The following is a 21,415-nucleotide window of genomic DNA, read 5'->3' as shown; positions in this document are numbered from 1 at the left end:
TGTCAGTGTGTGTCTCTGTCTCTGTGTGTGAGAAATATAATGCCAGTGATAATTCAATCCATGTCATTATAGACCATGATGATTGTGTGTGTCTGTGTGTGTGTGTGTGTGTGTGTGTGTGTGTGTGTGTGTGTGTGTGTGTGTGTGTGTGTGTGTGTGTGTGTGTGTGTGTGTCCAGAGTGTGTGTGTGTCTCTATCTGGGTGTGAGAAGGACACAGTAAAAATACCAGCGGTCATTACAGCCACATCATGACAGACACTAACATGCACCACGTACGTCAGCTGCCAGCCATCTCTACGTTGCTGTGTCCCTGACTGTCTTGACAACCTCCTAACCCTTCTAACCCCAACCATTTCCTTAACCAGCCTCATTCCTGCTCATCTCTTAATTGACTTTGTCTGTGGAGAGAATGGGAACTGTAAACTGGCCACCACACTCACACACACACACACACACACATACACACACATACCGAGACACCAGATACCAAAACGACATGCTTCTCTGATTAGGACTCTCCCAGAGGTGTTTCTTTCAATCGCCCGCACCGTTCTGGCACGCCAAGACATTACGGTAATGAGATACGGAACCAGCAGAAAGGATTACTGTCGCTTTAAATGAAGCTGAAGTGATTGTGGTCTGCCTTGAGAAAGTTGAGCTGTAGTTGAGATTAGAGCGAGCGGGGGGGGGCAGTGGAGGATGGAATGTATACAGAACACAAAACAGAGATTTCAAGATGTTTTCAAGATGTTTTCAAGACGTTTCAAGATGTTTTCAAGATGTTTTCAAGATGTTTTCAAGATGTTTTCGAGACGTTTCAAGATGTTTTCAAGATGTTTCAAGATGTTTTCAAGATGTTTTCAAGATGTTTTCAAGATGTTTCAAGATGTTTTCAAGATGTTTTCAAGATGTTTTCAAGATGTTTTCAAGATGTTTTCAAGATGTTTCAAGATGTTTTCGAGACATTCACCGCATGCCACATTGTTCTCTTCTCTTCTTCGTGTGTGTGTGCGCGCGCGCGCGTGTGTGTGTGTAGCCATCTGTGTATGTGTGTCCTCCCTAACCCTCTAACCTCCCATTGTCCCTGACTTCCAGTAATAAGTCAGTTCAGTGGCTGAACCTTCATGAACACAAATATGCAGTTTGATTTGGGACAGATACAGCTGGTTCCCTCCCTGAGGTTCCTAGTCAGAAACACTCAAATAGCACTCTGAGGAGGAGAAGGAGGAGTGATGAAGAGGAGGAGGAGAGAAAAGTAAATAAACGAAGGGAAGGGGGAGGATTGTGGTGTGGTTTTAGAAAGGAATGGACAGAAATAATCTCTCTTTAAAAAAGAGGGATGTGGTTGAGAGGACTGAAAAAGCTGATTGTGTGTATGTGTGTGTGAGATCGTCCCCCAACAGTGGCTGGATGGATTACATTGTCACCATCTATAAGAACAAGGGTGACAAGTCCATCTGCGATAACAGCCGGGGGGGATATCCCTTCTGACTGTTAATGGCAAGGTCCTGACCAAGGTGATGCTACACAGGCTGGTGGACAACATCACAGAGGAACTGCTGCCAGAGTCACAATGCGGCTTCAGAAAGAACAGGACTACAGTCAACATGATGTTCACGACACGGCAACGCCAGTGCTGTGAACAACATCAGGACCTCTCCAAGGCCTTCGACGACCTCCCCAAGGCCTTCTACGACCTCTCCAAGGCCTTCGACGACCTCCCCAAGGCCTTCGACGACCTCCCCAAGGCCTTCGACGACCTCTCCAAGGCCTTCGACGACCTCTCCAAGGCCTTCGACGACCTCTCCAAGGCCTTCTACGACCTCTCCAAGGCCTTCGACGACCTCTCCAAGGCCTTCGACCTCTCCAAGGCCTTCGACGACCTCTCCAAGGCCTTCGACGACCTCCCCAAGGCCTTCGACGACCTCCCCAAGGCCTTCGACGACCTCCCCAAGGCCTTCGACGACCTCTCCAAGGCCTTCGACGACCTCTCCAAGGCCTTCGGCCTCTCCAAGGCCTTCGACTCCTCAAGGCCTTCGACGACCTCCCAAGGCCTTCGACGACCTCTCCAAGGCCTTCGACGACCTCTCCAAGGCCTTCGACGACCTCTCCAAGGCCTTCGACGAAGGCCTCTCCCTCTCCAAGGCCTTCGACGACCTCCCCAAGGCCTTCGACGACCTCTCCAAGGCCTTCGACGACCTCTCCAAGGCCTTCGACGACCTCTCCAAGGCCTTCGACGACCTCCCAAAGGCCTTCGACGACCTCTCCAAGGCCTTCGACGACCTCTCCAAGGCCTTCGACGACCTCTCCAAGGCCTTCGACGACCTCCCCAAAGGCCTTCGACGACCTCTCCAAGGCCTTCGACGACCTCCCCAAGGCCTTCGACGACCTCCCCAAGGCCTTCGACGACCTCTCCAAGGCCTTCGACGACCTCCCCAAGGCCTTCGACGACCTCCCCAAGGCCTTCGACGACCTCTCCAAGGCCTTCTACGACCTCTCCAAGCACTTCAACGACCTCTCCAAGGCCTTTGAGACTGTGAGCAGGGAACTACTATGAGACATTCTACTCAAATGTGGCTGTCCAGACAAATGTGTCAATGTGCTTTGCCATTTCCATGATGGGATGATGCCTCAGTGGCCAAAGGAGGGCAGGAGTCAGTGCCCGTTGGAGTCAGCATCGGTGTGAGGCAGGGGTGTGTGCTGGCACCTGTCCTCTTTAACATCTTACTCCTGTGTGTCACCCAGCTTCTCCACAAGGAGCTTGAGGACTGCAGTGGGGTTGTGGTGGCACCTGTCCTCTTTAACATCTTACTCCTGTGTGTCACCCAGCTTCTCCACGAGGAGCTTGAGGACTGCAGTGGGGTTGTGGTGGACCTATTCAACATCAGGAGACTCCAAGCCACCAAGGTCATGATGGAGGGTCTATAGCAGGATGGGACTGTCTAACAACACCACCAAGGTCATGACGGAGCGGGTTCTTGAGCTGCAGTATGCTGATGACTGTGGTCGTGTGGCCCACACTCTGGAAGACCTTCAGTCCATCCTTGTAGGGGCTGTGAGGGTCTATAGCAGGAGGGACTCCAAGCCACCAAGACTGTCTAAGCAGGATGGGACACCACCAAGGTCATGACGGAGCGGGTTCTTGAGCTGCAGTATGCTGATGACTGTGGTCGTGTGGCCCACACTCTGGAAGACCTTCAGTCCGTCCTTGTAGGGGCCGTGAGGGTCTATAGCAGGATGGGACTGTCTAACAACACCACCAAGGTCATGACGGAGCGGGTTCTTGAGCTGCAGTATGCTGATGACTGTGGTCGTGTGGCCCACACTCTGGAAGACCTTCAGTCCGTCCTTGTAGGGGCTGTGAGGGTCTATAGCAGGAGGGGACTGTCTAACAACACAACCAAGACAGAGGTGGTCTGCCAATAGAGACCCATCCCTCCCTCCACCCACCATGCCTGTCTTCACCATTGAACACAAATCACTGGCAATAGTCCCGTCCTTCAAATACCTGGGCAGCATCCTCTCGGAGAACTGCAGCATCGACCTCGAAATTCAAAACAGGATCAAGCATCAGCTGCCTTCGGGGAAACTCAGACGCAGGGTCTTCCTAAACTGGCATCGCCACCTCCACACCATAGTCGCCATCTATCAAGCCATTCTGCATCACCATATTTCTGGGTCACTTATAGTCGCCATCTATCAAGCCATTCTGCATCACCACATTTCTGGGTCACTTATAGTCGCCATCTATCAAGCCATTCTGCATCACCACATTTCTGGGTCACTTATAGTCGCCATCTATCAAGCCATTCTGCATCACCACATTTCTGGGTCACTTATAGTCACCACAGCAAGCAGCTCAAACTGATTCCACATACGATGGCTGCAGTGCATCCTGGGAATCACTTGGTGCAACTGTGTGCCCCATACAGAAATACTTGCTAAGACCAACTGTACGTGTATGGAGGCCATGGTCACCCAGCACCAACTACAACAGTATGGAGGCCATGGTCACCCAGCACCAACTACAAGAGTATGGAGGCCATGGTCACCCAACACCAACTACAAGAGTATGGAGGCCATGGTCACCCAGCACCAACTACAAGAGTATGGAGGCCATGGTCACCCAGCACCAACTACAAGAGTATGGAGGCCATGGTCACCCAGCACCAACTACAAGAGTATGGAGGCCTTGGTCACCCAGCACCAACTACAAGAGTATGGAGGCCATGGTCACCCAGCACCAACTACAAGAGTATGGAGGCCATGGTCACCCTGCACCAACTACAAGAGTATGGAGGCCATGGTCACCCAGCACCAACTACAAGAGTATGGAGGCCATGGTCACCCAGCACCAACTACAAGAGTATGGAGGCCATGGTCACCCAGCACCAACTACAAGAGCATGGAGGCCATGGTCACCCAGCACCAACTGTAAGAGTATGGAGGCCATGGTCAACCAGCACCAACTACAAGAGTATGGAGGTCATGGTCACCCAGCACCAACTACAAGAGTATGGAGGCCATGGTCACCCAGCACCAACTGTAAGAGTATGGAGGCCATGGTCACCCAGCACCAACTGTAAGAGCATGGAGGACATGGTCACCCAGCACCAACTGTAAGAGTATGGAGGCCATGGTCACCCAGCACCAACTACACCGGCTTGGGCATGTCATTAGAATGTCTCAGGGGCGCTTGCCGTGGTAGATCCTGTATGGCCAGATACATCTTGGCCGGCGGTCTGTAGGGGGTCCAGATACATCTTGGCCGGCGGTCTGTAGGGGGTCCAGATACATCTTGGCCGGCGGTCTGTAGGGGGTCCAGATACATCTTGGCCGGCGGTCTGTAGGGGGTCCAGATACATCTTGGCAGGCGGTCTGTAGGGGGTAGATACATCTTGGCTGGCGGTCTGTAGGGGGTCCAGATACATCTTGGCCGGCGGTCTGTAGGGGGTCCAGATACATCTTGGCCGGCGGTCTGTAGGGGGTCCAGATACATCTTGGCCGGCGGTCTGTAGGGGGTCCAGATACATCTTGGCCGGCGGTCTGTAGGGGGTCCAGATACTGTAGGGGGTCCAGATCTTGGCCGGCGGTCTGTAGGGGGTCCAGATACATCTTGGCTGGCGGTCTGTAGGGGGTCCAGATACATCTTGGCCGGCGGTCTGTAGGGGGTCCAGATACATCTTGGCCGGCGGTCTGTAGGGGGTCCAGATACATCTTGGCCGGTGGTCTGTAGGGGGGTCCAGATACATCTTGGCTGGCGGTCTGTAGGGGGTCCAGATACATCTTGGCCGGCGGTCTGTAGGGGGTCCAGATACATCTTGGCCGGCGGTCTGTAGGGGTCCAGATACATCTTGGCGGTCTGGCCAGGTCTCTTGGGGGGTCCAGATACATCTTGGCCGGTGGTCTGTAGGGGGGCCAGATACATCTTGACTGGCGGTCTGTAGCGGGGCCAGATACATCTTGGCCGGCGGTCTGTAGGGGGTCCAGATACATCTTGGCAGGCGGTCTGCTGGGAGGCAGATGAAGCGCTACAAGGACCAGCTGAAAACGTAGCTGAAGAAGTTCAACATCAAATCCACAGACCTGGAGGACGCTGCTGCTGACCGTTCCACCTGGTGGCAGCTCTGTACATACCAGCAGGCCTGCTCCATCAACACAGACTGATACATACCAGCAGGCCTGCTCCATCAACACAGAGACATACCACCAGGCCTGCCCCATCAACACAGAAACATACCACCAGGCCTGCTCCATCAACACAGAGACATACCACCAGGCCTGCCCCATCAACTGACTGATACATACCACCAGGCCTGCCCCCATCAACACAGACTGATACATACCACCAGGCCTGCCCCCTCCAACACAGACTGATACATACCACCAGGCCTGCTCCATCAACACAGACTGATACATACCACCAGGCCTGCTCCATCAACACAGACTGATACATACCACCAGGCCTGCCCCCACCAACACAGACTGATACATACTACCAGGCCTGCCCCCACCAACACAGACTGATACATACCACCAGGCCTGCCTAAAGTTTGTGTATCTCAGATTGGACTCAGTCATCAAAGTGTTCACCTTTAACTCAGAAGTGGACGTCATCATCGGCTACGATGGCCTACCGTAACGTAACGGGTGTGAGATGAAGACAGAGTGAGAGAGGGTGAACACCAGAGGTACACAGTGTGGTGGAAGGGCTGGTCAGGAAGGAGGGAGGTCTTCTGTTAGGGGCTCCAGTGAACACAGAGGGGAAAGCTTGATTTCTCCTGTGTATTATATTACATTACATTATATTACATAGTGTACAACATTCCAACTTAATTTCCCCTGTAGTTACTAAGCCTGTTTGACGGTCTGATGTGTCTGGCATCGCCAAGCCTCCAGGCTCTGACCCCTCACACACACACACACACACACACCAGATAGAACCGACAGACAGACAGACAGACAGACAGACAGACAGACAGACAGACAGATGAGAGAGAGACAGACAGACAGAGAGACAGAGACAGAGACAGACAGACAGACAGAACCAACAGACAGAACCAACAGACAGAACCAACCGACAGAACCAACAGACAGGCAGACAGACAGACAGACAGAACCAACAGACAGAGAGAAAAGCCACTGGTCTGACTCACCTATCATCAGCCATAGAGAATAGACTGTGTGTGTGTGAGTCAGTGTGGAGAAATGTATTGGGGGTTCTGCTTCTCTAAGCCATCGCGACCACACTGGTGACCTTACTGACTTCGTGACACTCTGGCTTCCAGTCCTGTCCAGTGTTTTCAATGTCCCGCCACGTCATAGTTCTCTATCAGCGTGTCCACGTCACTGACGAGGTGGTATGTGTTTATCGTTAGTACGCCTGGTGCTCAGGGGTTGAATGAACACTATGGTCATACATTCCACCAGATTGATTCATTGCACAGCTCTTCCCTGGTCTCTCTTGAAAAATGCATCGCGATTATACCAACTAGATTAGCTGAAGGTCATATGAAAGTATACATCACATATGGCTGTGTTTTCATTCCATACAGGCTGGTAACTATTCTCTGTGTGTGTGTGTGTGTGTGTGTGTGTGTGTGTGTGTGTGTGTGTGTGTGTGTGTGTGTGTGTGTGTGTGTGTGTGTGTGTGTGTGTGTGTGTGTGTGTGTGTGTATGTGTTTCTCTCTGTATGTGTTTCCTTTCATACAGGCTGGTAACTATTCCTAGTATGTGTGTGTGTGTGTGTGTGTGTGTGTGTGTGTGTGTGTGTGTGTGTGTGTGTGTGTGTGTGTGTGTGTGTGTGTGTGTGTTGTGTTTCTCTCGCTGTATGTGTTTCCTTTCCACACAGGCCTGGTAACTATTCCTAATGTGTGTGTGTGTGTGTGTGTGTGTGTGTGTGTGTGTGTGCCTCTACCTCTGTGTGTGTGTGTGTGTGTGTGTGTGTGTGTTTCCTTCCATGTGTGGCCTCTGTATGTGTTTCCTTTCATACAGGCTGGTAACTATTCCAGTATGTGTGTGTGTATGTTTCCTTCCATACAGGCCTCTACCTCTCCCTAATCCAGTGTGTGTGTGTGTGTGTGTGTTCCCCAGGACTCCCTGCGCCAGAAGGAGGAGCGTATAGAGGAGCTGGAGGAGGCTCTGAGAGAGAGTGTCCAGATCACAGCAGAGAGAGAGATGGTTCTGGCTCAGGAGGAAGCTGCTCGCACACACACTGAGAAACAGGTGAGTGGTACACACACACACACACACACACACACACACACACACACACACACACACACACACACACACACACACACACACACATACTAGGAATACCAGCCTGCATGACACATACAGCAGAGAACACACACACACACACACACACACACACACACACACACACACACCACACAGAACACACACAGAACAACATAAGCACAGACACATGATAACATCCATGGATTTAGTACTGTAGATATGTGGTGGTGGAGTAGGGGCCTGAGGGCACACACCTAGTGTGTTGTAGATATGTGGTAGTAGAGTAGGGGCCTGAGGGCACACACTTAGTGTGTTGTGAAATCTGTTGTGAATGTATTGTAATGTTTAAAAAATATATATCATTGCTGGACCCCAGGAAGAGTAGCTGCTGCCTTGACAGGAACTAACAAGGATCTATAATAAACCCCAGGAAGAGTAGCTGCTGTCTTGGCAGGAACTAATGAGGATTCATAATAAACCCCAGGAAGAGTAGCTGCTGCCTTGGCAGGAACTAATGAGGATTCATAATAAACCCCAGGAAGAGTAGCTGCTGCCTTGGCAGGAACTAACAAGGATCTACAATAAACCCCAGGAAGAGTAGCTGCTGTCTTGGCAGGAACTAATGAGGATTCATAATAAACCCCAGGAAGAGTAGCTGCTGTCTTGGCAGGAACTAACAAGGATCTATAATAAACCCCAGGAAGAGTAGCTGCTGTCTTGGCAGGAACTAATGAGGATTCATAATAAACCCCAGGAAGAGTAGCTGCTGTCTTGGCAGGAACTAATGAGGATTCATAATAAACCCCAGGAAGAGTAGCTGCTGCCTTGGCAGGAACTAATGAGGATCCATAATAAACCCCAGGAAGAGTAGCTGCTGCCTTGGCAGGAACTAACAAGGATCTATAATAAACCCCAGGAAGAGTAGCTGCTGTCTTGGCAGGAACTAATGAGGATTCATAATAAACCCCAGGAAGAGTAGCTGCTGTCTTGGCAGGAACTAATGAGGATCCATAATAAACCCCAGGAAGAGTAGCTGCTGCCTTGGCAGGAACTAACAAGGATCTATAATAAACCCCAGGAAGAGTAGCTGCTGTCTTGGCAGGAACTAACAAGGATCTATAATAAACCCCAGGAAGAGTAGCTGCTGTCTTGGCAGGAACTAATGAGGATTCATAATAAACCCCAGGAAGAGTAGCTGCTGCCTTGGCAGGAACTAACAAGGATCTATAATAAACCCCAGGAAGAGTAGCTGCTGTCTTGGCAGGAACTAACACGGATCTATAATAAACCCCAGGAAGAGTAGCTGCTGTCTTGGCAGGAACTAATGAGGATTCATAATAAACCCCAGGAAGAGTAGCTGCTGCCTTGGCAGGAACTAATGAGGATCCATAATAAACCCCAGGAAGAGTAGCTGCTGCCTTGGCAGGAACTAATGGGGATCCATAATAAACCCCAGGAAGAGTAGCTGCTGTCTTGGCAGGAACTAACAAGGATCCATAATAAACCCCAGGAAGAGTAGCTGCTGTCTTGGCAGGAACTAATGAGGATCCATAATAAACCCCAGGAAGAGTAGCTGCTGTCTTGGCAGGAACTAATGGGGATCTATAATAAACCCCAGGAAGAGTAGCTGCTGTCTTGGCAGGAACTAATGAGGATTCATAATAACCCCAGGAAGAGTAGCTGCTGCTTGGCAGGAACTAATGAGGATCTATAATAAACCCCAGGAAGAGTAGCTGCTGTCTTGGCAAGAACTGATGAGGATCCATAATAAACCCCAGGAAGAGTAGCTGCTGTTTTGACAGGAACTAATGGGGATCCATAATAAACCCCAGGAAGAGTAGCTGCTGTCTTGACAGGAACTAATGGGGATCCATAATAAACCCCAGGAAGAGTAGCTGCTGTCTTGGCAGGAACTAATGAGGATCCATAATAAACCCCAGGAAGAGTAGCTGCTGTCTTGGCAGGAACTAATGAGGATCCATAATAAACCCCAGGAAGAGTAGCTGCTGTCTTGGCAGGAACTAATGAGGATCCATAATAAACCCCAGGAAGAGTAGCTGCTGTCTTGACAGGAACTAATGGGGATCCATAATAAACCCCAGGAAGAGTAGCTGCTGTCTTGACAGGAACTAATGAGGATCCATAATAAACCCAGGAAGAGTAGCTGCTGCCTTGACAGGAACTAATGGGGATCCATAATAAACCCCAGGAGGAGTAGCTGCTGTCTTGACAGGAACTAATGAGGATCCATAATAAACCCCAGGAAGAGTAGCTGCTGTCTTGAAACTAATGGGGATCCATAATAAACCCCAGGAAGAGTAGCTGCTGCCTTGACAGGAACTAATGAGGATCCATAATAAACCCCAGGAAGAGTAGCTGCTGCCTTGACAGGAACTAATGAGGATCCATAATAAACCCCAGGAAGAGTAGCTGCTGCCTTGACAGGAACTAATGAGGATCCATAATAAACCCCAGGAAGAGTAGCTGCTGCCTTGACAGGAACTAATGAGGATCCGTAATAAACCCCAGGAAGAGTAGCTGCTGCCTTGACAGGAACTAATGAGGATCCATAATAAACCCCAGGAAGAGTAGCTGCTGCCTTGACAGGAACTAATGAGGATCCATAATAAACCCCAGGAAGAGTAGCTGCTGCCTTGACAGGAACTAATGAGGATCCATAATAAACCCCAGGAAGAGTAGCTGCTGCCTTGACAGGAACTAATGAGGATCCATAATAAACCCCAGGAAGAGTAGCTGCTGTCTTGACAGGAACTAATGAGGATCCATAATAAACCCCAGGAAGAGTAGCTGCTGCCTTGACAGGAACTAATGAGGATCCATAATAAACCCCAGGAAGAGTAGCTGCTGCCTTGGCAGGAACTAATGAGGATCCATAATAAACCCCAGGAAGAGTAGCTGCTGCCTTGACAGGAACTAATGAGGATCCGTAATAAACCCCAGGAAGAGTAGCTGCTGTCTTGACAGGAACTAATGGGGATCCATAATAAACCCCAGGAAGAGTAGCTGCTGCCTTGACAGGAACTAATGAGGATCCGTAATAAACCCCAGGAAGAGTAGCTGCTGCCTTGGCAGGAACTAATGGGGATCCATAATAAACCCCAGGAAGAGTAGCTGCTGTCTTGACAGGAACTAATGGGGATCCATAATAAACCCCAGGAAGAGTAGCTGCTGCCTTGACAGGAACTAATGAGGATCCGTAATAAACCCCAGGAAGAGTAGCTGCTGCCTTGACAGGAACTAATGAGGATCCATAATAAACCCCAGGAAGAGTAGCTGCTGCCTTGACAGGAACTAATGAGGATCCATAATAAACCCCAGGAAGAGTAGCTGCTGCCTTGACAGGAACTAATGAGGATCCATAATAAACCCCAGGAAGAGTAGCTGCTGCCTTGACAGGAACTAATGAGGATCCATAATAAACCCCAGGAAGAGTAGCTGCTGCCTTGACAGGAACTAATGAGGATCCATAATAAACCCCAGGAAGAGTAGCTGCTGCCTTGACAGGAACTAATGAGGATCCATAATAAACCCCAGGAAGAGTAGCTGCTGCCTTGACAGGAACTAATGAGGATCCATAATAAACCCCAGGAAGAGTAGCTGCTGCCTTGACAGGAACTAATGAGGATCCATAATAAACCCCAGGAAGAGTAGCTGCTGCCTTGACAGGAACTAATGAGGATCCATAATAAACCCCAGGAAGAGTAGCTGCTGCCTTGACAGGAACTAATGAGGATCCGTAATAAACCCCAGGAAGAGTAGCTGCTGCCTTGACAGGAACTAATGAGGATCCATAATAAACCCCAGGAAGAGTAGCTGCTGCCTTGACAGGAACTAATGAGGATCCATAATAAACCCCAGGAAGAGTAGCTGCTGCCTTGACAGGAACTAATGGTATGTCAGTGGTGGAATGTCAAGTCTAACAACATGTTAGACCCTTTACTCAAGTTTCATTTTATTTTATTATTTTATCTAACCTTTATCTAACGTTTATCTAACTAACCTTTATTTAACTTTTATTTAACTATACAAGTCAGTTATGAACAAATTCTTACATACATTGACAGCCTAGGAACAGTGGTTGAACTGTTCAGGGGCAGAACGATAGATTAGATCCAGCAACCTTTCAGTTACTGGTCCAAAGCTCTAACCACTAGGCTACCTGCTGCCCCTCTAACCACTAGGCTACCTGCTGCCCCTCTAACCACTAGGCTACCTGCCCCCTCTAACCACTAGGCTACTGCCCCCCTCTAACCACTAGGCTACCTGCTGCCCCTCTAACCACTAGCTACCCTGCCCCTCTAACCACTAGGCTACCTGCTGCCCCTCTAACCACTAGGCTACCTGCTGCCCCTCTAACCACTAGGCTACCTGCTGCCCCTCTAACCACTAGGCTACCTGCTGCCCCTCTAACCACTAGGCTACCTGCTGCCCCTCTAACCATTAGGCTACCTGCCGCCCCTCTAACCATTAGGCTACCTGCTGCCCCTCTAACCACTAGGCTACCTGCTAACCACTAGGCTACCTGCTGCCCCTCTAACCACTAGGCTACCTGCTGCCCCTCTAACCACTAGGCTACCTGCCCCCTCTAACCATTAGGCTACCTGCTGCCCCTCTAACCACTAGGCTACCTGCTGCCCCTCTAACCACTAGGCTACCTGCTGCCCCTCTAACCACTAGGCTACCTGCCGCCCCTCTAACCACTAGGCTACCTGCTGCCCCTCTAACCACTAGGCTACCTGCTGCCCCTCTAACCACTAGGCTACCTGCTACCCTCTAACCACTAGGCTACCTGCCTCTAACCACTAGGCTACCTGCTGCCCCTCTAACCACTAGGCTACCTGCTGCCCCTCTAACCATTAGGCTACCTGCTGCCCCTCTAACCATTAGGCTACCTGCTGCCCCTCTAACCACTAGGCTACCTGCTGCCCCTCTAACCACTAGGCTACCTGCCGCCCTCTAACCACTAGGCTACCTGCTGCCCCTCTAACCACTAGGCTACCTGCCCCTCTAACCACTAGGCTACCTGCCGCCCCTCTAACCACTAGGCTACCTGCCTCTAACCACTAGGCTACCTGCTGCCCCTCTAACCACTAGGCTACCTGCCGCCCCTCTAACCACTAGGCTACCTGCCGCCCCTCTAACCACTAGGCTACCTGCCACCCCTCTAACCACTAGGCTACCTGCCGCCCCTCTAACCACTAGGCTACCTGCCGCCCCTCTAACCACTAGGCTACCTGCCGCCCCTCTAACCACTGGCTACCTGCCGCCCCTCTAACCACTAGGCTACCTGCCGCCCCTCTAACCACTAGGCTACCTGCCGCCCCTCTAACCACTAGGCTACCTGCCGCCCCTCTAACCACTAGGCTACCTGCCGCCCCTCTAACCACTAGGCTACCTGCCGCCCCTCTAACCACTAGGCTACCTGCCACCCCTCTAACCACTAGGCTACCTGCCGCCCCTCTAACCACTAGGCTACCTGCCTCCCCTTCATCTCTACAAGTCCTCTCTGTTCCACACAGAAGCCAACCCCCACCTCAGAGTCCTCCTCTGTGTCTCCCCCATCCTTCCATCACTTCCGTGTCTCCTGGCCAGAAGCCCCCAGTGTTTATGTTAACTTGTACCCCACTAATGCACTGGGCTGGCATCTCTTGAGCCCACAGTTAATGGCCTGATTTAGACCCACATCAATGCCCCTCGGCGAAGGCCAAACCCTCCGTTATACACACTCCTGAAGTAGCAACTCAGAGAAGGCCTCCTGTCAAAACCCTCTGTTATACACACTCCTGAAGTAGCAACTCAGAGAACGCCTCCTGTCAAAACCCTCCGTTATACACACTCCTGAAGTAGCAACTCAGAGAACGCCTCCTGTCAAAACCCTCCGTTATACACACTCCTGAATTAGCAACTCAGAGAAGGCCTCCCCTGTCTTATAGCAATGCATCGCCATGCATGCCAACCCCCTGAATACCATTGCCAACCCCCTGAATACCATTGCCAACCCCCTGAATACCGTGCCAACCCCCTGAATACCGTGTCAATGGGGCCTGTTTACGTGGTACGGGTGTGTTTGTGTCCAGTCTTCATTTGGCAAATAAATAACTCCATCTCTCTATGAAGAAACAGGTTCCTTTCACTTCAGTTTACATCAGCTGCTTGGCTGGTCTGACACACACACACACACACACACACACACACACACACACACAAACACACACACACACACACACACACACACACACACACATACACACAAACACACACACACATACACACATACACACAAACACACACACACATACACACAAACACACATACACACACACACACACACACACACACACACACACACACACACATTGTCATTGTGATGTGTCAATAGGGATTAACATACCACAGTGTGTGTCTTTATTAGGGCTTCACATTTTGGGGAATATTCAGAGGTGGAAACTTTCCGTGGGAATTAACGGAAATATATGCAAATTAATATTAATACCAATTAAATGTAGATGTTTTTTTGTATTGGATATATTTACCTTATCACACGTAGACATAATTCAAATGATTAAATCCTAAGAGCCTCAGATTCACAAAGTGCCTTCCACCAGGTGGCTGATGAAATATGTTGTCACGACTACCATATTGCATCTCCATCCCAAGGCCCTTGCTTGGAAGTGGACTTCAACAGACTGTCAAGAACCTTGCCCTCATCCAGGCCAAGGTGGCGAGACACGGTATTGATGACACCATAGGCCTTGTTGATCTCTGCACCCAACAGGATGATCTTGCCAGCATACTTGGGGTCCAACATGTACGCTGCAGCGTGTTTGGGCTTCAGGCAGAAGTCTTCACGCTTTTTGATGTATTTCAGAACTGCAGTTTCCTCTGCTTGGAGCAACAGTGAAGTGGGCAGGGCAGTATGGATTTATTCTCTTACCTCTGCAAGCAGAGTCTGAACATCAGACAGGATGGCATTGTCTCCGTCAATCCGTGCAATGGCTAGTGCTATAGGTTTCAGGAGTTTAACTGCTTACCACTCTCTCCCAAAATACATCATCCAGGAGGATCCTCTTGATGGGTCTGTCCATATCGGCAGACTGTGATATGGCCATTTCCTGGAGAGACTCCTTCCCCTCCAGGAGACTGTCAAACATGATGACAACACCACCCCAACAGGTGTTGCTGGGCAGCTTCAATGTGGTTCTCTTGTTCTAATCACTTTGCTTGGTGAGGTAGATTGCTGCTATAACTTGATGAGCCTTCACATAGCTAACCATTTCCTTGGCTCTCTTGTAGAGTATCCATTGTTTTCAGTGCCATGATGTCCTTGAGGATCAGATTCAATGCATGAGCAGCACAGCCAATGGGTGTGATGTGAGGGTAGGAAACTCCTCCACTTTAGACCAAGCATCATATTCGCAGCATTGTCTGTCACCAGTGCAAATACCTTCTGTGGTCCAAGGTCATTGATGACTGCCTTCAGCTCATCTGCAATGTAGAGACCGGTCTGTGCTCTTGTAGAATATAGGTTGAGGGGTGGAAATGATGTAGTTAATTATTCCTTGCCCACAAACATTCTACCACCCATCAGAGATGATTGCAATACAGTCTGCTTTCTCTATGATTTGCTTGACCTTCACTTGAACTCTGTTCAACTCTGTATCCAGCAAATGAGTAGATAAAGCATGTCTGGTTGGAGGGGTGTATGCTGGGCGAAGAACATTCAAAAATCTCTTCCAATACACATCGTCTGTGAGCATCAGAGGTGAACCAGTTGCATACACAGCTCGAGCAAGACATTCATCAGCATTTCTCTGACTATGTTCCTCCATTGAGTCAAAAACCTTCTGATTCCAGGAGGACCATGAGCTGTTGCTATCGACAAGGTGTCTGATTCATCATTTTCACCTCGAATAGCAGTAAAGGGACTTTTGTCAGAGGTTGCTTGTTGTGAGGACTGAGGAAACTTTATGCACTTGGCCAGATGATTCTGCATCCTTGTTGCATTCTTCACATACAGTTGTAATTATAGTTGACATACACTTTGGTTGGAGTCATTAAAACTGGTTTTTCAACCACTCCACAAATTTCTTGTTAACAAACTATAGTTTTGGGAAGTCGGTTAGGATGTCTACTTTGTGCATGACACAAGTAAATTTTCCAACAATTGTTTACAGACAGATTATTTCACTTATAATAAACTGTATTACAATTCCATTGGGTCAGAAGTTCACATACACTAAGTTGACTGTGCCTTTTAAACAAAATTCCAGAAAATGATGTCATGGCTTTGGAAGCTTCTGATAGGCTAATTGACATAATTTGAGTCAATTGGAGGTGTACCTGTGGATGTATTTCAAGGCCTACCTTCAAACTCAGTGCCTCTTTGCTTGACATCATGGCAAAATTAAAATAAATCAGTCACCTCAGGGAAAAAAAACTCCAAAACCGCCATAAAAAAGCCAGACTACGGTTTGCAACTGCGCATGGGGAGACAGATTGTACTTTTTGGAGAAATGTCCTCTGGTCTGATGAAACAAAAATAGAACTGTTTGGTCATAATGACCATTGTTATGTTTGGAGGAAAAAGGGGGAGACTTGCAAGCCGAAGAACACCATCCCATTTGTGAAGGACGGGGGTGGCAGCATCATGTTGTGGGGATGCTTTGCTGCAGGAGGGACTGATGCACTTCACAAAATAGATGGCATCATGACAATAGAAAGTGATGTGGATATATTGAAGCAACATCTCAAGACATCAGTCAGGAAGTTATTGCTTGGTCACAAATGGGTCTTCCAAATGGACAATGACCCCAAGTATACTTCCAAAGTTGTGGCAAAATGGAATAAGGACAGCAAAGTCAAGGTATTGGAGTGGCCATCACAAAGCCCTGACCTCAATCCTATAGAAAATGTGTGGGCAGAACTGAAATAGTGTGTGCGAGCAAGGCCTACAAACCTGACTCAGTTACACCAGCTCTGTCAGGAGGAATGGGCCAAAATTCACCCAACTTATTGTGGGAAGCTTGTGGAAGACTTCCTGAAATGTTAAACAATTTAAAGGCAATGCTACCAAATACTAATTGAGTGTATGTAAACTTCTGACCCACTGGGAATGTGATGAAATAAATAAAAGCTGAAATAAATCATTCTCTCTACTATTATTCTGACATTTCACATTCTTAAAATAAAGTGGTGATCCGAACTGACCTAAGACGTCATTTTTACTAGGATTAAATGTCAGGAATTGGGAAAAAGTGAGTTTAAATGTATTTGGCTAAGGTGTATGTAGATTTCCGTCTTCAACGTCATATGATTAGTATTTGCAAATGTACACAGCTTTTCCTTCTAAATTAGGCAGTGAAATGTCTCCACACATCAGATAGTGCCCGTGGCATTTTCCTGTAAAGATTAGAAAAAAATGAGTAAAAAACAACCAAATACAATTCCATGTACAGATAAATGGTTAAGCAGTTAGATTAAACAACTCCTTTGTCAGATACATGTTTTAAAATGCAATGTATGGAAACAGGTGAATTAACACTCCTCAGTCAGCAGGCTCAAGCAAGATTAAACCCACATGGTAAACACACTTTGCAGTAGGCTACTATTTACTAGTTAACAAATTTACTAGTTAACAAATTTACTAGTTAACAAATTCCCCCAAAATTCCCAGGCTTAACTTCCCATTGAAAATTTGCGGGAAAATTCTAGGAAATTTAGCGGAAGGTTTCTGACCCTTTGCAACCCTTTATACCTACTGGAGAGAGACCGTCAGACTGGAATAACCCTGCATGACTCATCTGAGGTGGATAGACTGAAGGATGGGAAACAGGGACTCTCACTGCCCAGAATATGGACGCTGGACAGACGTTGAGGGGATCAATGAGGTCACTAGCTTTCTGTCCACTGTGGAGGTTTGGCCATGGATATATTTTCTGCTTCTCCTCCCTGTCACTCTTAATCACAATAAAACTCCCAGCTGTAGAGTCTGTCTCCTAATAGTTTGTTTTAAAATAACTTCATTATAATAAAGAGCTTTTCATCCATGAGACATTCCCCAATTAGTGAACCTGGGCTCTGGACCCAACCATACAATGCTGTCTCCTCCACATCCATTCCTCCCCACCCCAGTCACTGCCTGAGTCACTGCCTGACGTGTCACGGTCTGGTTCCCTCTTGTTCACCTGGGCTATGACCTGATGGGCCCTGGTCAAAAGTAGTGCACTATATAGGTGGTAGGGTTCTATTTGGGACACCGTCCTGGTCTGGTCTGGTCCAGGCTAGGCACCACCAGGCTTTAGGCAGGATGGACCTTTAGTTTCCCCTTGAGGTGGTTCATTATATCTGGGCTCTAGTAGGGGCCTTCCACTTCCAGGGACTTCCAGACTCATAGAGCTAGTGTGTGTGTGTGTGTGTGAGTGTGTGTGTGTGTGTGTGTGTGTGTGAGGGGACTTCCAGGCTTATAGAGCCGGGCTGTGGGAGAGGAAGGCTGGGTACAAGGAGCAGACTGGATGGGGACTGGTAGTGCTCAGCCTCTTTCTCTAACACACAAACACATGCAGGAAGCAAGGACATAGCTAGTTAGTTATGCCACCTGCTCTATATTCAGGTCCAATGATAACCGAGCCCCGGCCACAGGAACACCAGGGGAATAAACCGCACAGCCAGGACAGGAAAGAGAGACTAACAACTATTTAACTATTAAACCCAGAAGGAGCCAGCCAAGCTAGCTGAGCCAAAATGACATTTTTTGGGCATTTACCTGGAAATACACTTTTAAATCACTTTTAAATAGTTCTAAAAGTGATCCCTATAGGCCTGTTGTCCATACATACTCATAGTGAGCATTACCCAGGGTTCATTAAGGTCACGCCCCCTGCCAGACCTTCACACACTCATCCTGCTCTGTTTGTTTCTCTCTTCTTTTCCTCCTTCTCTCCATCCTCTCTCTGTCTGGTGTTCCTCCTCCTTCTCTCCATCCTCTCTCTGTCTGGTGTTCCTCCTCCTCTCTCCATCCTCTCTCTGTCTGGTGTTCCTCCTCCTTCTCTCCATCCTCTCTCTGTCTGGTGTTCCTCCTCCCTTCTCTCCATCCTCTCTCTGTCTGGTGTTCCTCCTCCTTCTCTCCATCCTCTCTCTGTCTGGTGTTCCTCCTCCTTCTCTCCATTCTCTGTCCATCCTCTCTCTGTCTGGTGTTCCTCCTCCTTCTCTCCATCCTCTCTCTGTCTGGTGTTCCTCCTCCTTCTCTCCATCCTCTCTCTGTCTGGTGTTCCTCCTCCTTCTCTCCATCCTCTCTCCATCCTCTCTCTGTCTGGTGTTCCTCCTCCTTCTCTCCATCCTCTCTCTGTCTGGTGTTCCTCCTCCTTCTCTCCATTCTCTCTCCATCCTCTCTCCATCCTCTCTCCATCCTCTCTCCATCCTCTCTCCATCCTCTCTCTGTCTGGTGTTCCTCCTCCTTCTCTCCATCCTCTCTCTCCTCTCCATCCTCTCTCCATCCTCTCTCCATCCTCTCTCCATCCTCTCTCCATCCTCTCTCCATCCTCTCTCCATCCTCTCTCCATCCTCTCTCCATCCTCTCTCCATCCTCTCTCCATCCTCTCTCTGGTGTTCCTCCTCCTTCTCTCCATTCTCTCTCCATCCTCTCTCCATCCTCTCTCCATCCTCTCTCCATCCTCTCTCCATCCTCTCTCCATCCTCTCTCCATCCTCTCTCCATCCTCTCTCCATCCTCTCTCCATTCTCTCTCCATCCTCTCTCCATCCTCTCTCCATCCTCTCTCCATTCTCTCTCCATCCTCTCTCCATCCTCTCTCCATTCTCTCTCCATCCTCTCTCCATCTTCTCTCCATCCTCTCTGTCTCTGTTGTTCCTCCTGTTGTATATATACTTTGTGTATGTTTTCAGGTTTGAGAACAGAAACATTGACAACCATAACAATACAACATCCCCAGTCCTTTACCCCCCCACCCCCCACCAAGGCATCAGACAATCAACCATAACAATACAACCCCCAGTCCTTTACCCCCCTCCACATCCCCCCCCCACCAAGGCATCAGACAATAACAGAAACATTGACAACCATAACAATACAACATCCCCAGTCCTTTACCCCCCCCTCCACCCCCCCCAAGGCATCAGACAATAACAGAAACATTGACAACCATAACAATACAACATCCCCAGTCCTTTACCCCCTCCACCCCCCCCATCAAATAAAAGGCATCAACAATAAGATACACAAAACCATAACAATAAACATCCCCAGTCCTATACAATAAATCAGACAAAACAGAAACATTGACAACCATAACAATACAACATCCCCAGTCCTTTAGCCCCCAGCCACTCCACACCCCCATAATTCTTCTCTACTGAAGAAACAGTAGTGATTCTCCACGGCCAGTTGAAACAGCGTCTGGCCTACGACAGATCTCTTCTAAGTGTTCCTGTAAAGACTGAGGCTCTTGGTGAAGTATTGGACATCCGTTAGAGTCATCCACTATTTATACAGCCCAGCAGAGCAGCGCAGCACGCCTCCGCTGAGCTGAAGAGACCCCTTTCCCCTCTATACGAGGAGGACAGAGACAGTCACTCCTTATTTTGGTACTTGTCCTCATGATGTGTGGAGCTGCCAAACCCACTCACCCTGCCCATGTAATGAGCCTAGGTAATTAAGGGAACATAGACTGCACAGATGTAGGAGAACACACACACACGCACGCACACACACACACACACACTATATATACACACACACACACTATATACACACACACACACACTATATACACACACACACACGCACGCACACACACACACACACACATATACACACACACACACACACACATACACACACACACACACACACACACACACACACACACACACACACACACACACACACACACACACACACACACACACACACACACACACACACACACACACACATGGACCAGGGGTATTTCCATCACACAGTCTCCACTGTGCTGTGTGTTTGGTGACACGGATCACTCAGTGGGTTGTGGATTTACGGCCTGGCTGTGTGAAGAGGACTGGGTCGCTCAAGCGGGCCCAGTGAAACCGTTTGCCCAAGACCACATGAAAATATATACGTCCCCTCCCCTCCCTCCAGACATGACTCAGCAGTCCTATGACACAATTCATAACGCGCACTGTAGAAACAAGACCAAAGAAAGCCCAGGCTCTTTCCCTCTTTCTCCCTCGTTCTCTCGCTCCCTAATGTTGACCGGGATGAGGGGACGTCTCACCCTCTCTTCTCTCTCCTTCCCATCACTTTCCAGCCCTGCCCTGTCCCATGCTGTCCCCATCTCTTTCCAGCCCTGCCCTGTCCTGTCCCATGTTGTCCCCATCTCTTTCCAGCCCTGTCCTGTCCCATGCTGTCCCATCTCTTTCCAGCCCTGCCCTGTCCTGTCCCATGTTGTCCCCATCTCTCTTCACCCTTGGGTCTCAAAAAGTCTCATGGTTACCAACTTCCCCAAGTCTCTCCTTAACTGCCTTCATTCAGCTCTCTCTGTCTCTCTGCTACTTCCAATTGACATTTCTTGCCTGATTTCTCTCAAAAAGCATCTGAGCTGCTCTGTTCTGTTCTCTGTTCTGTTTCTATCTTCTGTTCTGTTCTCTGTTCTGTT

General features: G+C 49.0%; 1 protein-coding gene across 1 annotated transcript in view; it reads left to right on the top strand.

The window, feature by feature from the left end:
- The window catches only part of LOC121845896 (ELKS/Rab6-interacting/CAST family member 1-like), a gene marked incomplete at its 5' end in the record, with an annotated part of 386,989 nt that overhangs the window by 82,012 nt on the left and 283,562 nt on the right, over positions 1-21,415 (top strand). The window contains 1 exon segment of the mRNA XM_042318115.1: positions 7,595-7,726. Coding sequence (XP_042174049.1) covers positions 7,595-7,726 — 132 coding nt within the window.

This window comes from Oncorhynchus tshawytscha, unplaced genomic scaffold, assembly GCF_018296145.1.
Source record: "Oncorhynchus tshawytscha isolate Ot180627B unplaced genomic scaffold, Otsh_v2.0 Un_contig_1044_pilon_pilon, whole genome shotgun sequence".
Classification (NCBI taxonomy): Eukaryota; Metazoa; Chordata; class Actinopteri; order Salmoniformes; family Salmonidae; genus Oncorhynchus; species Oncorhynchus tshawytscha.
The sequence above is the reverse complement of the archived record's forward strand: the minus strand, read 5'-3'. Positions and strand labels throughout refer to the sequence as shown.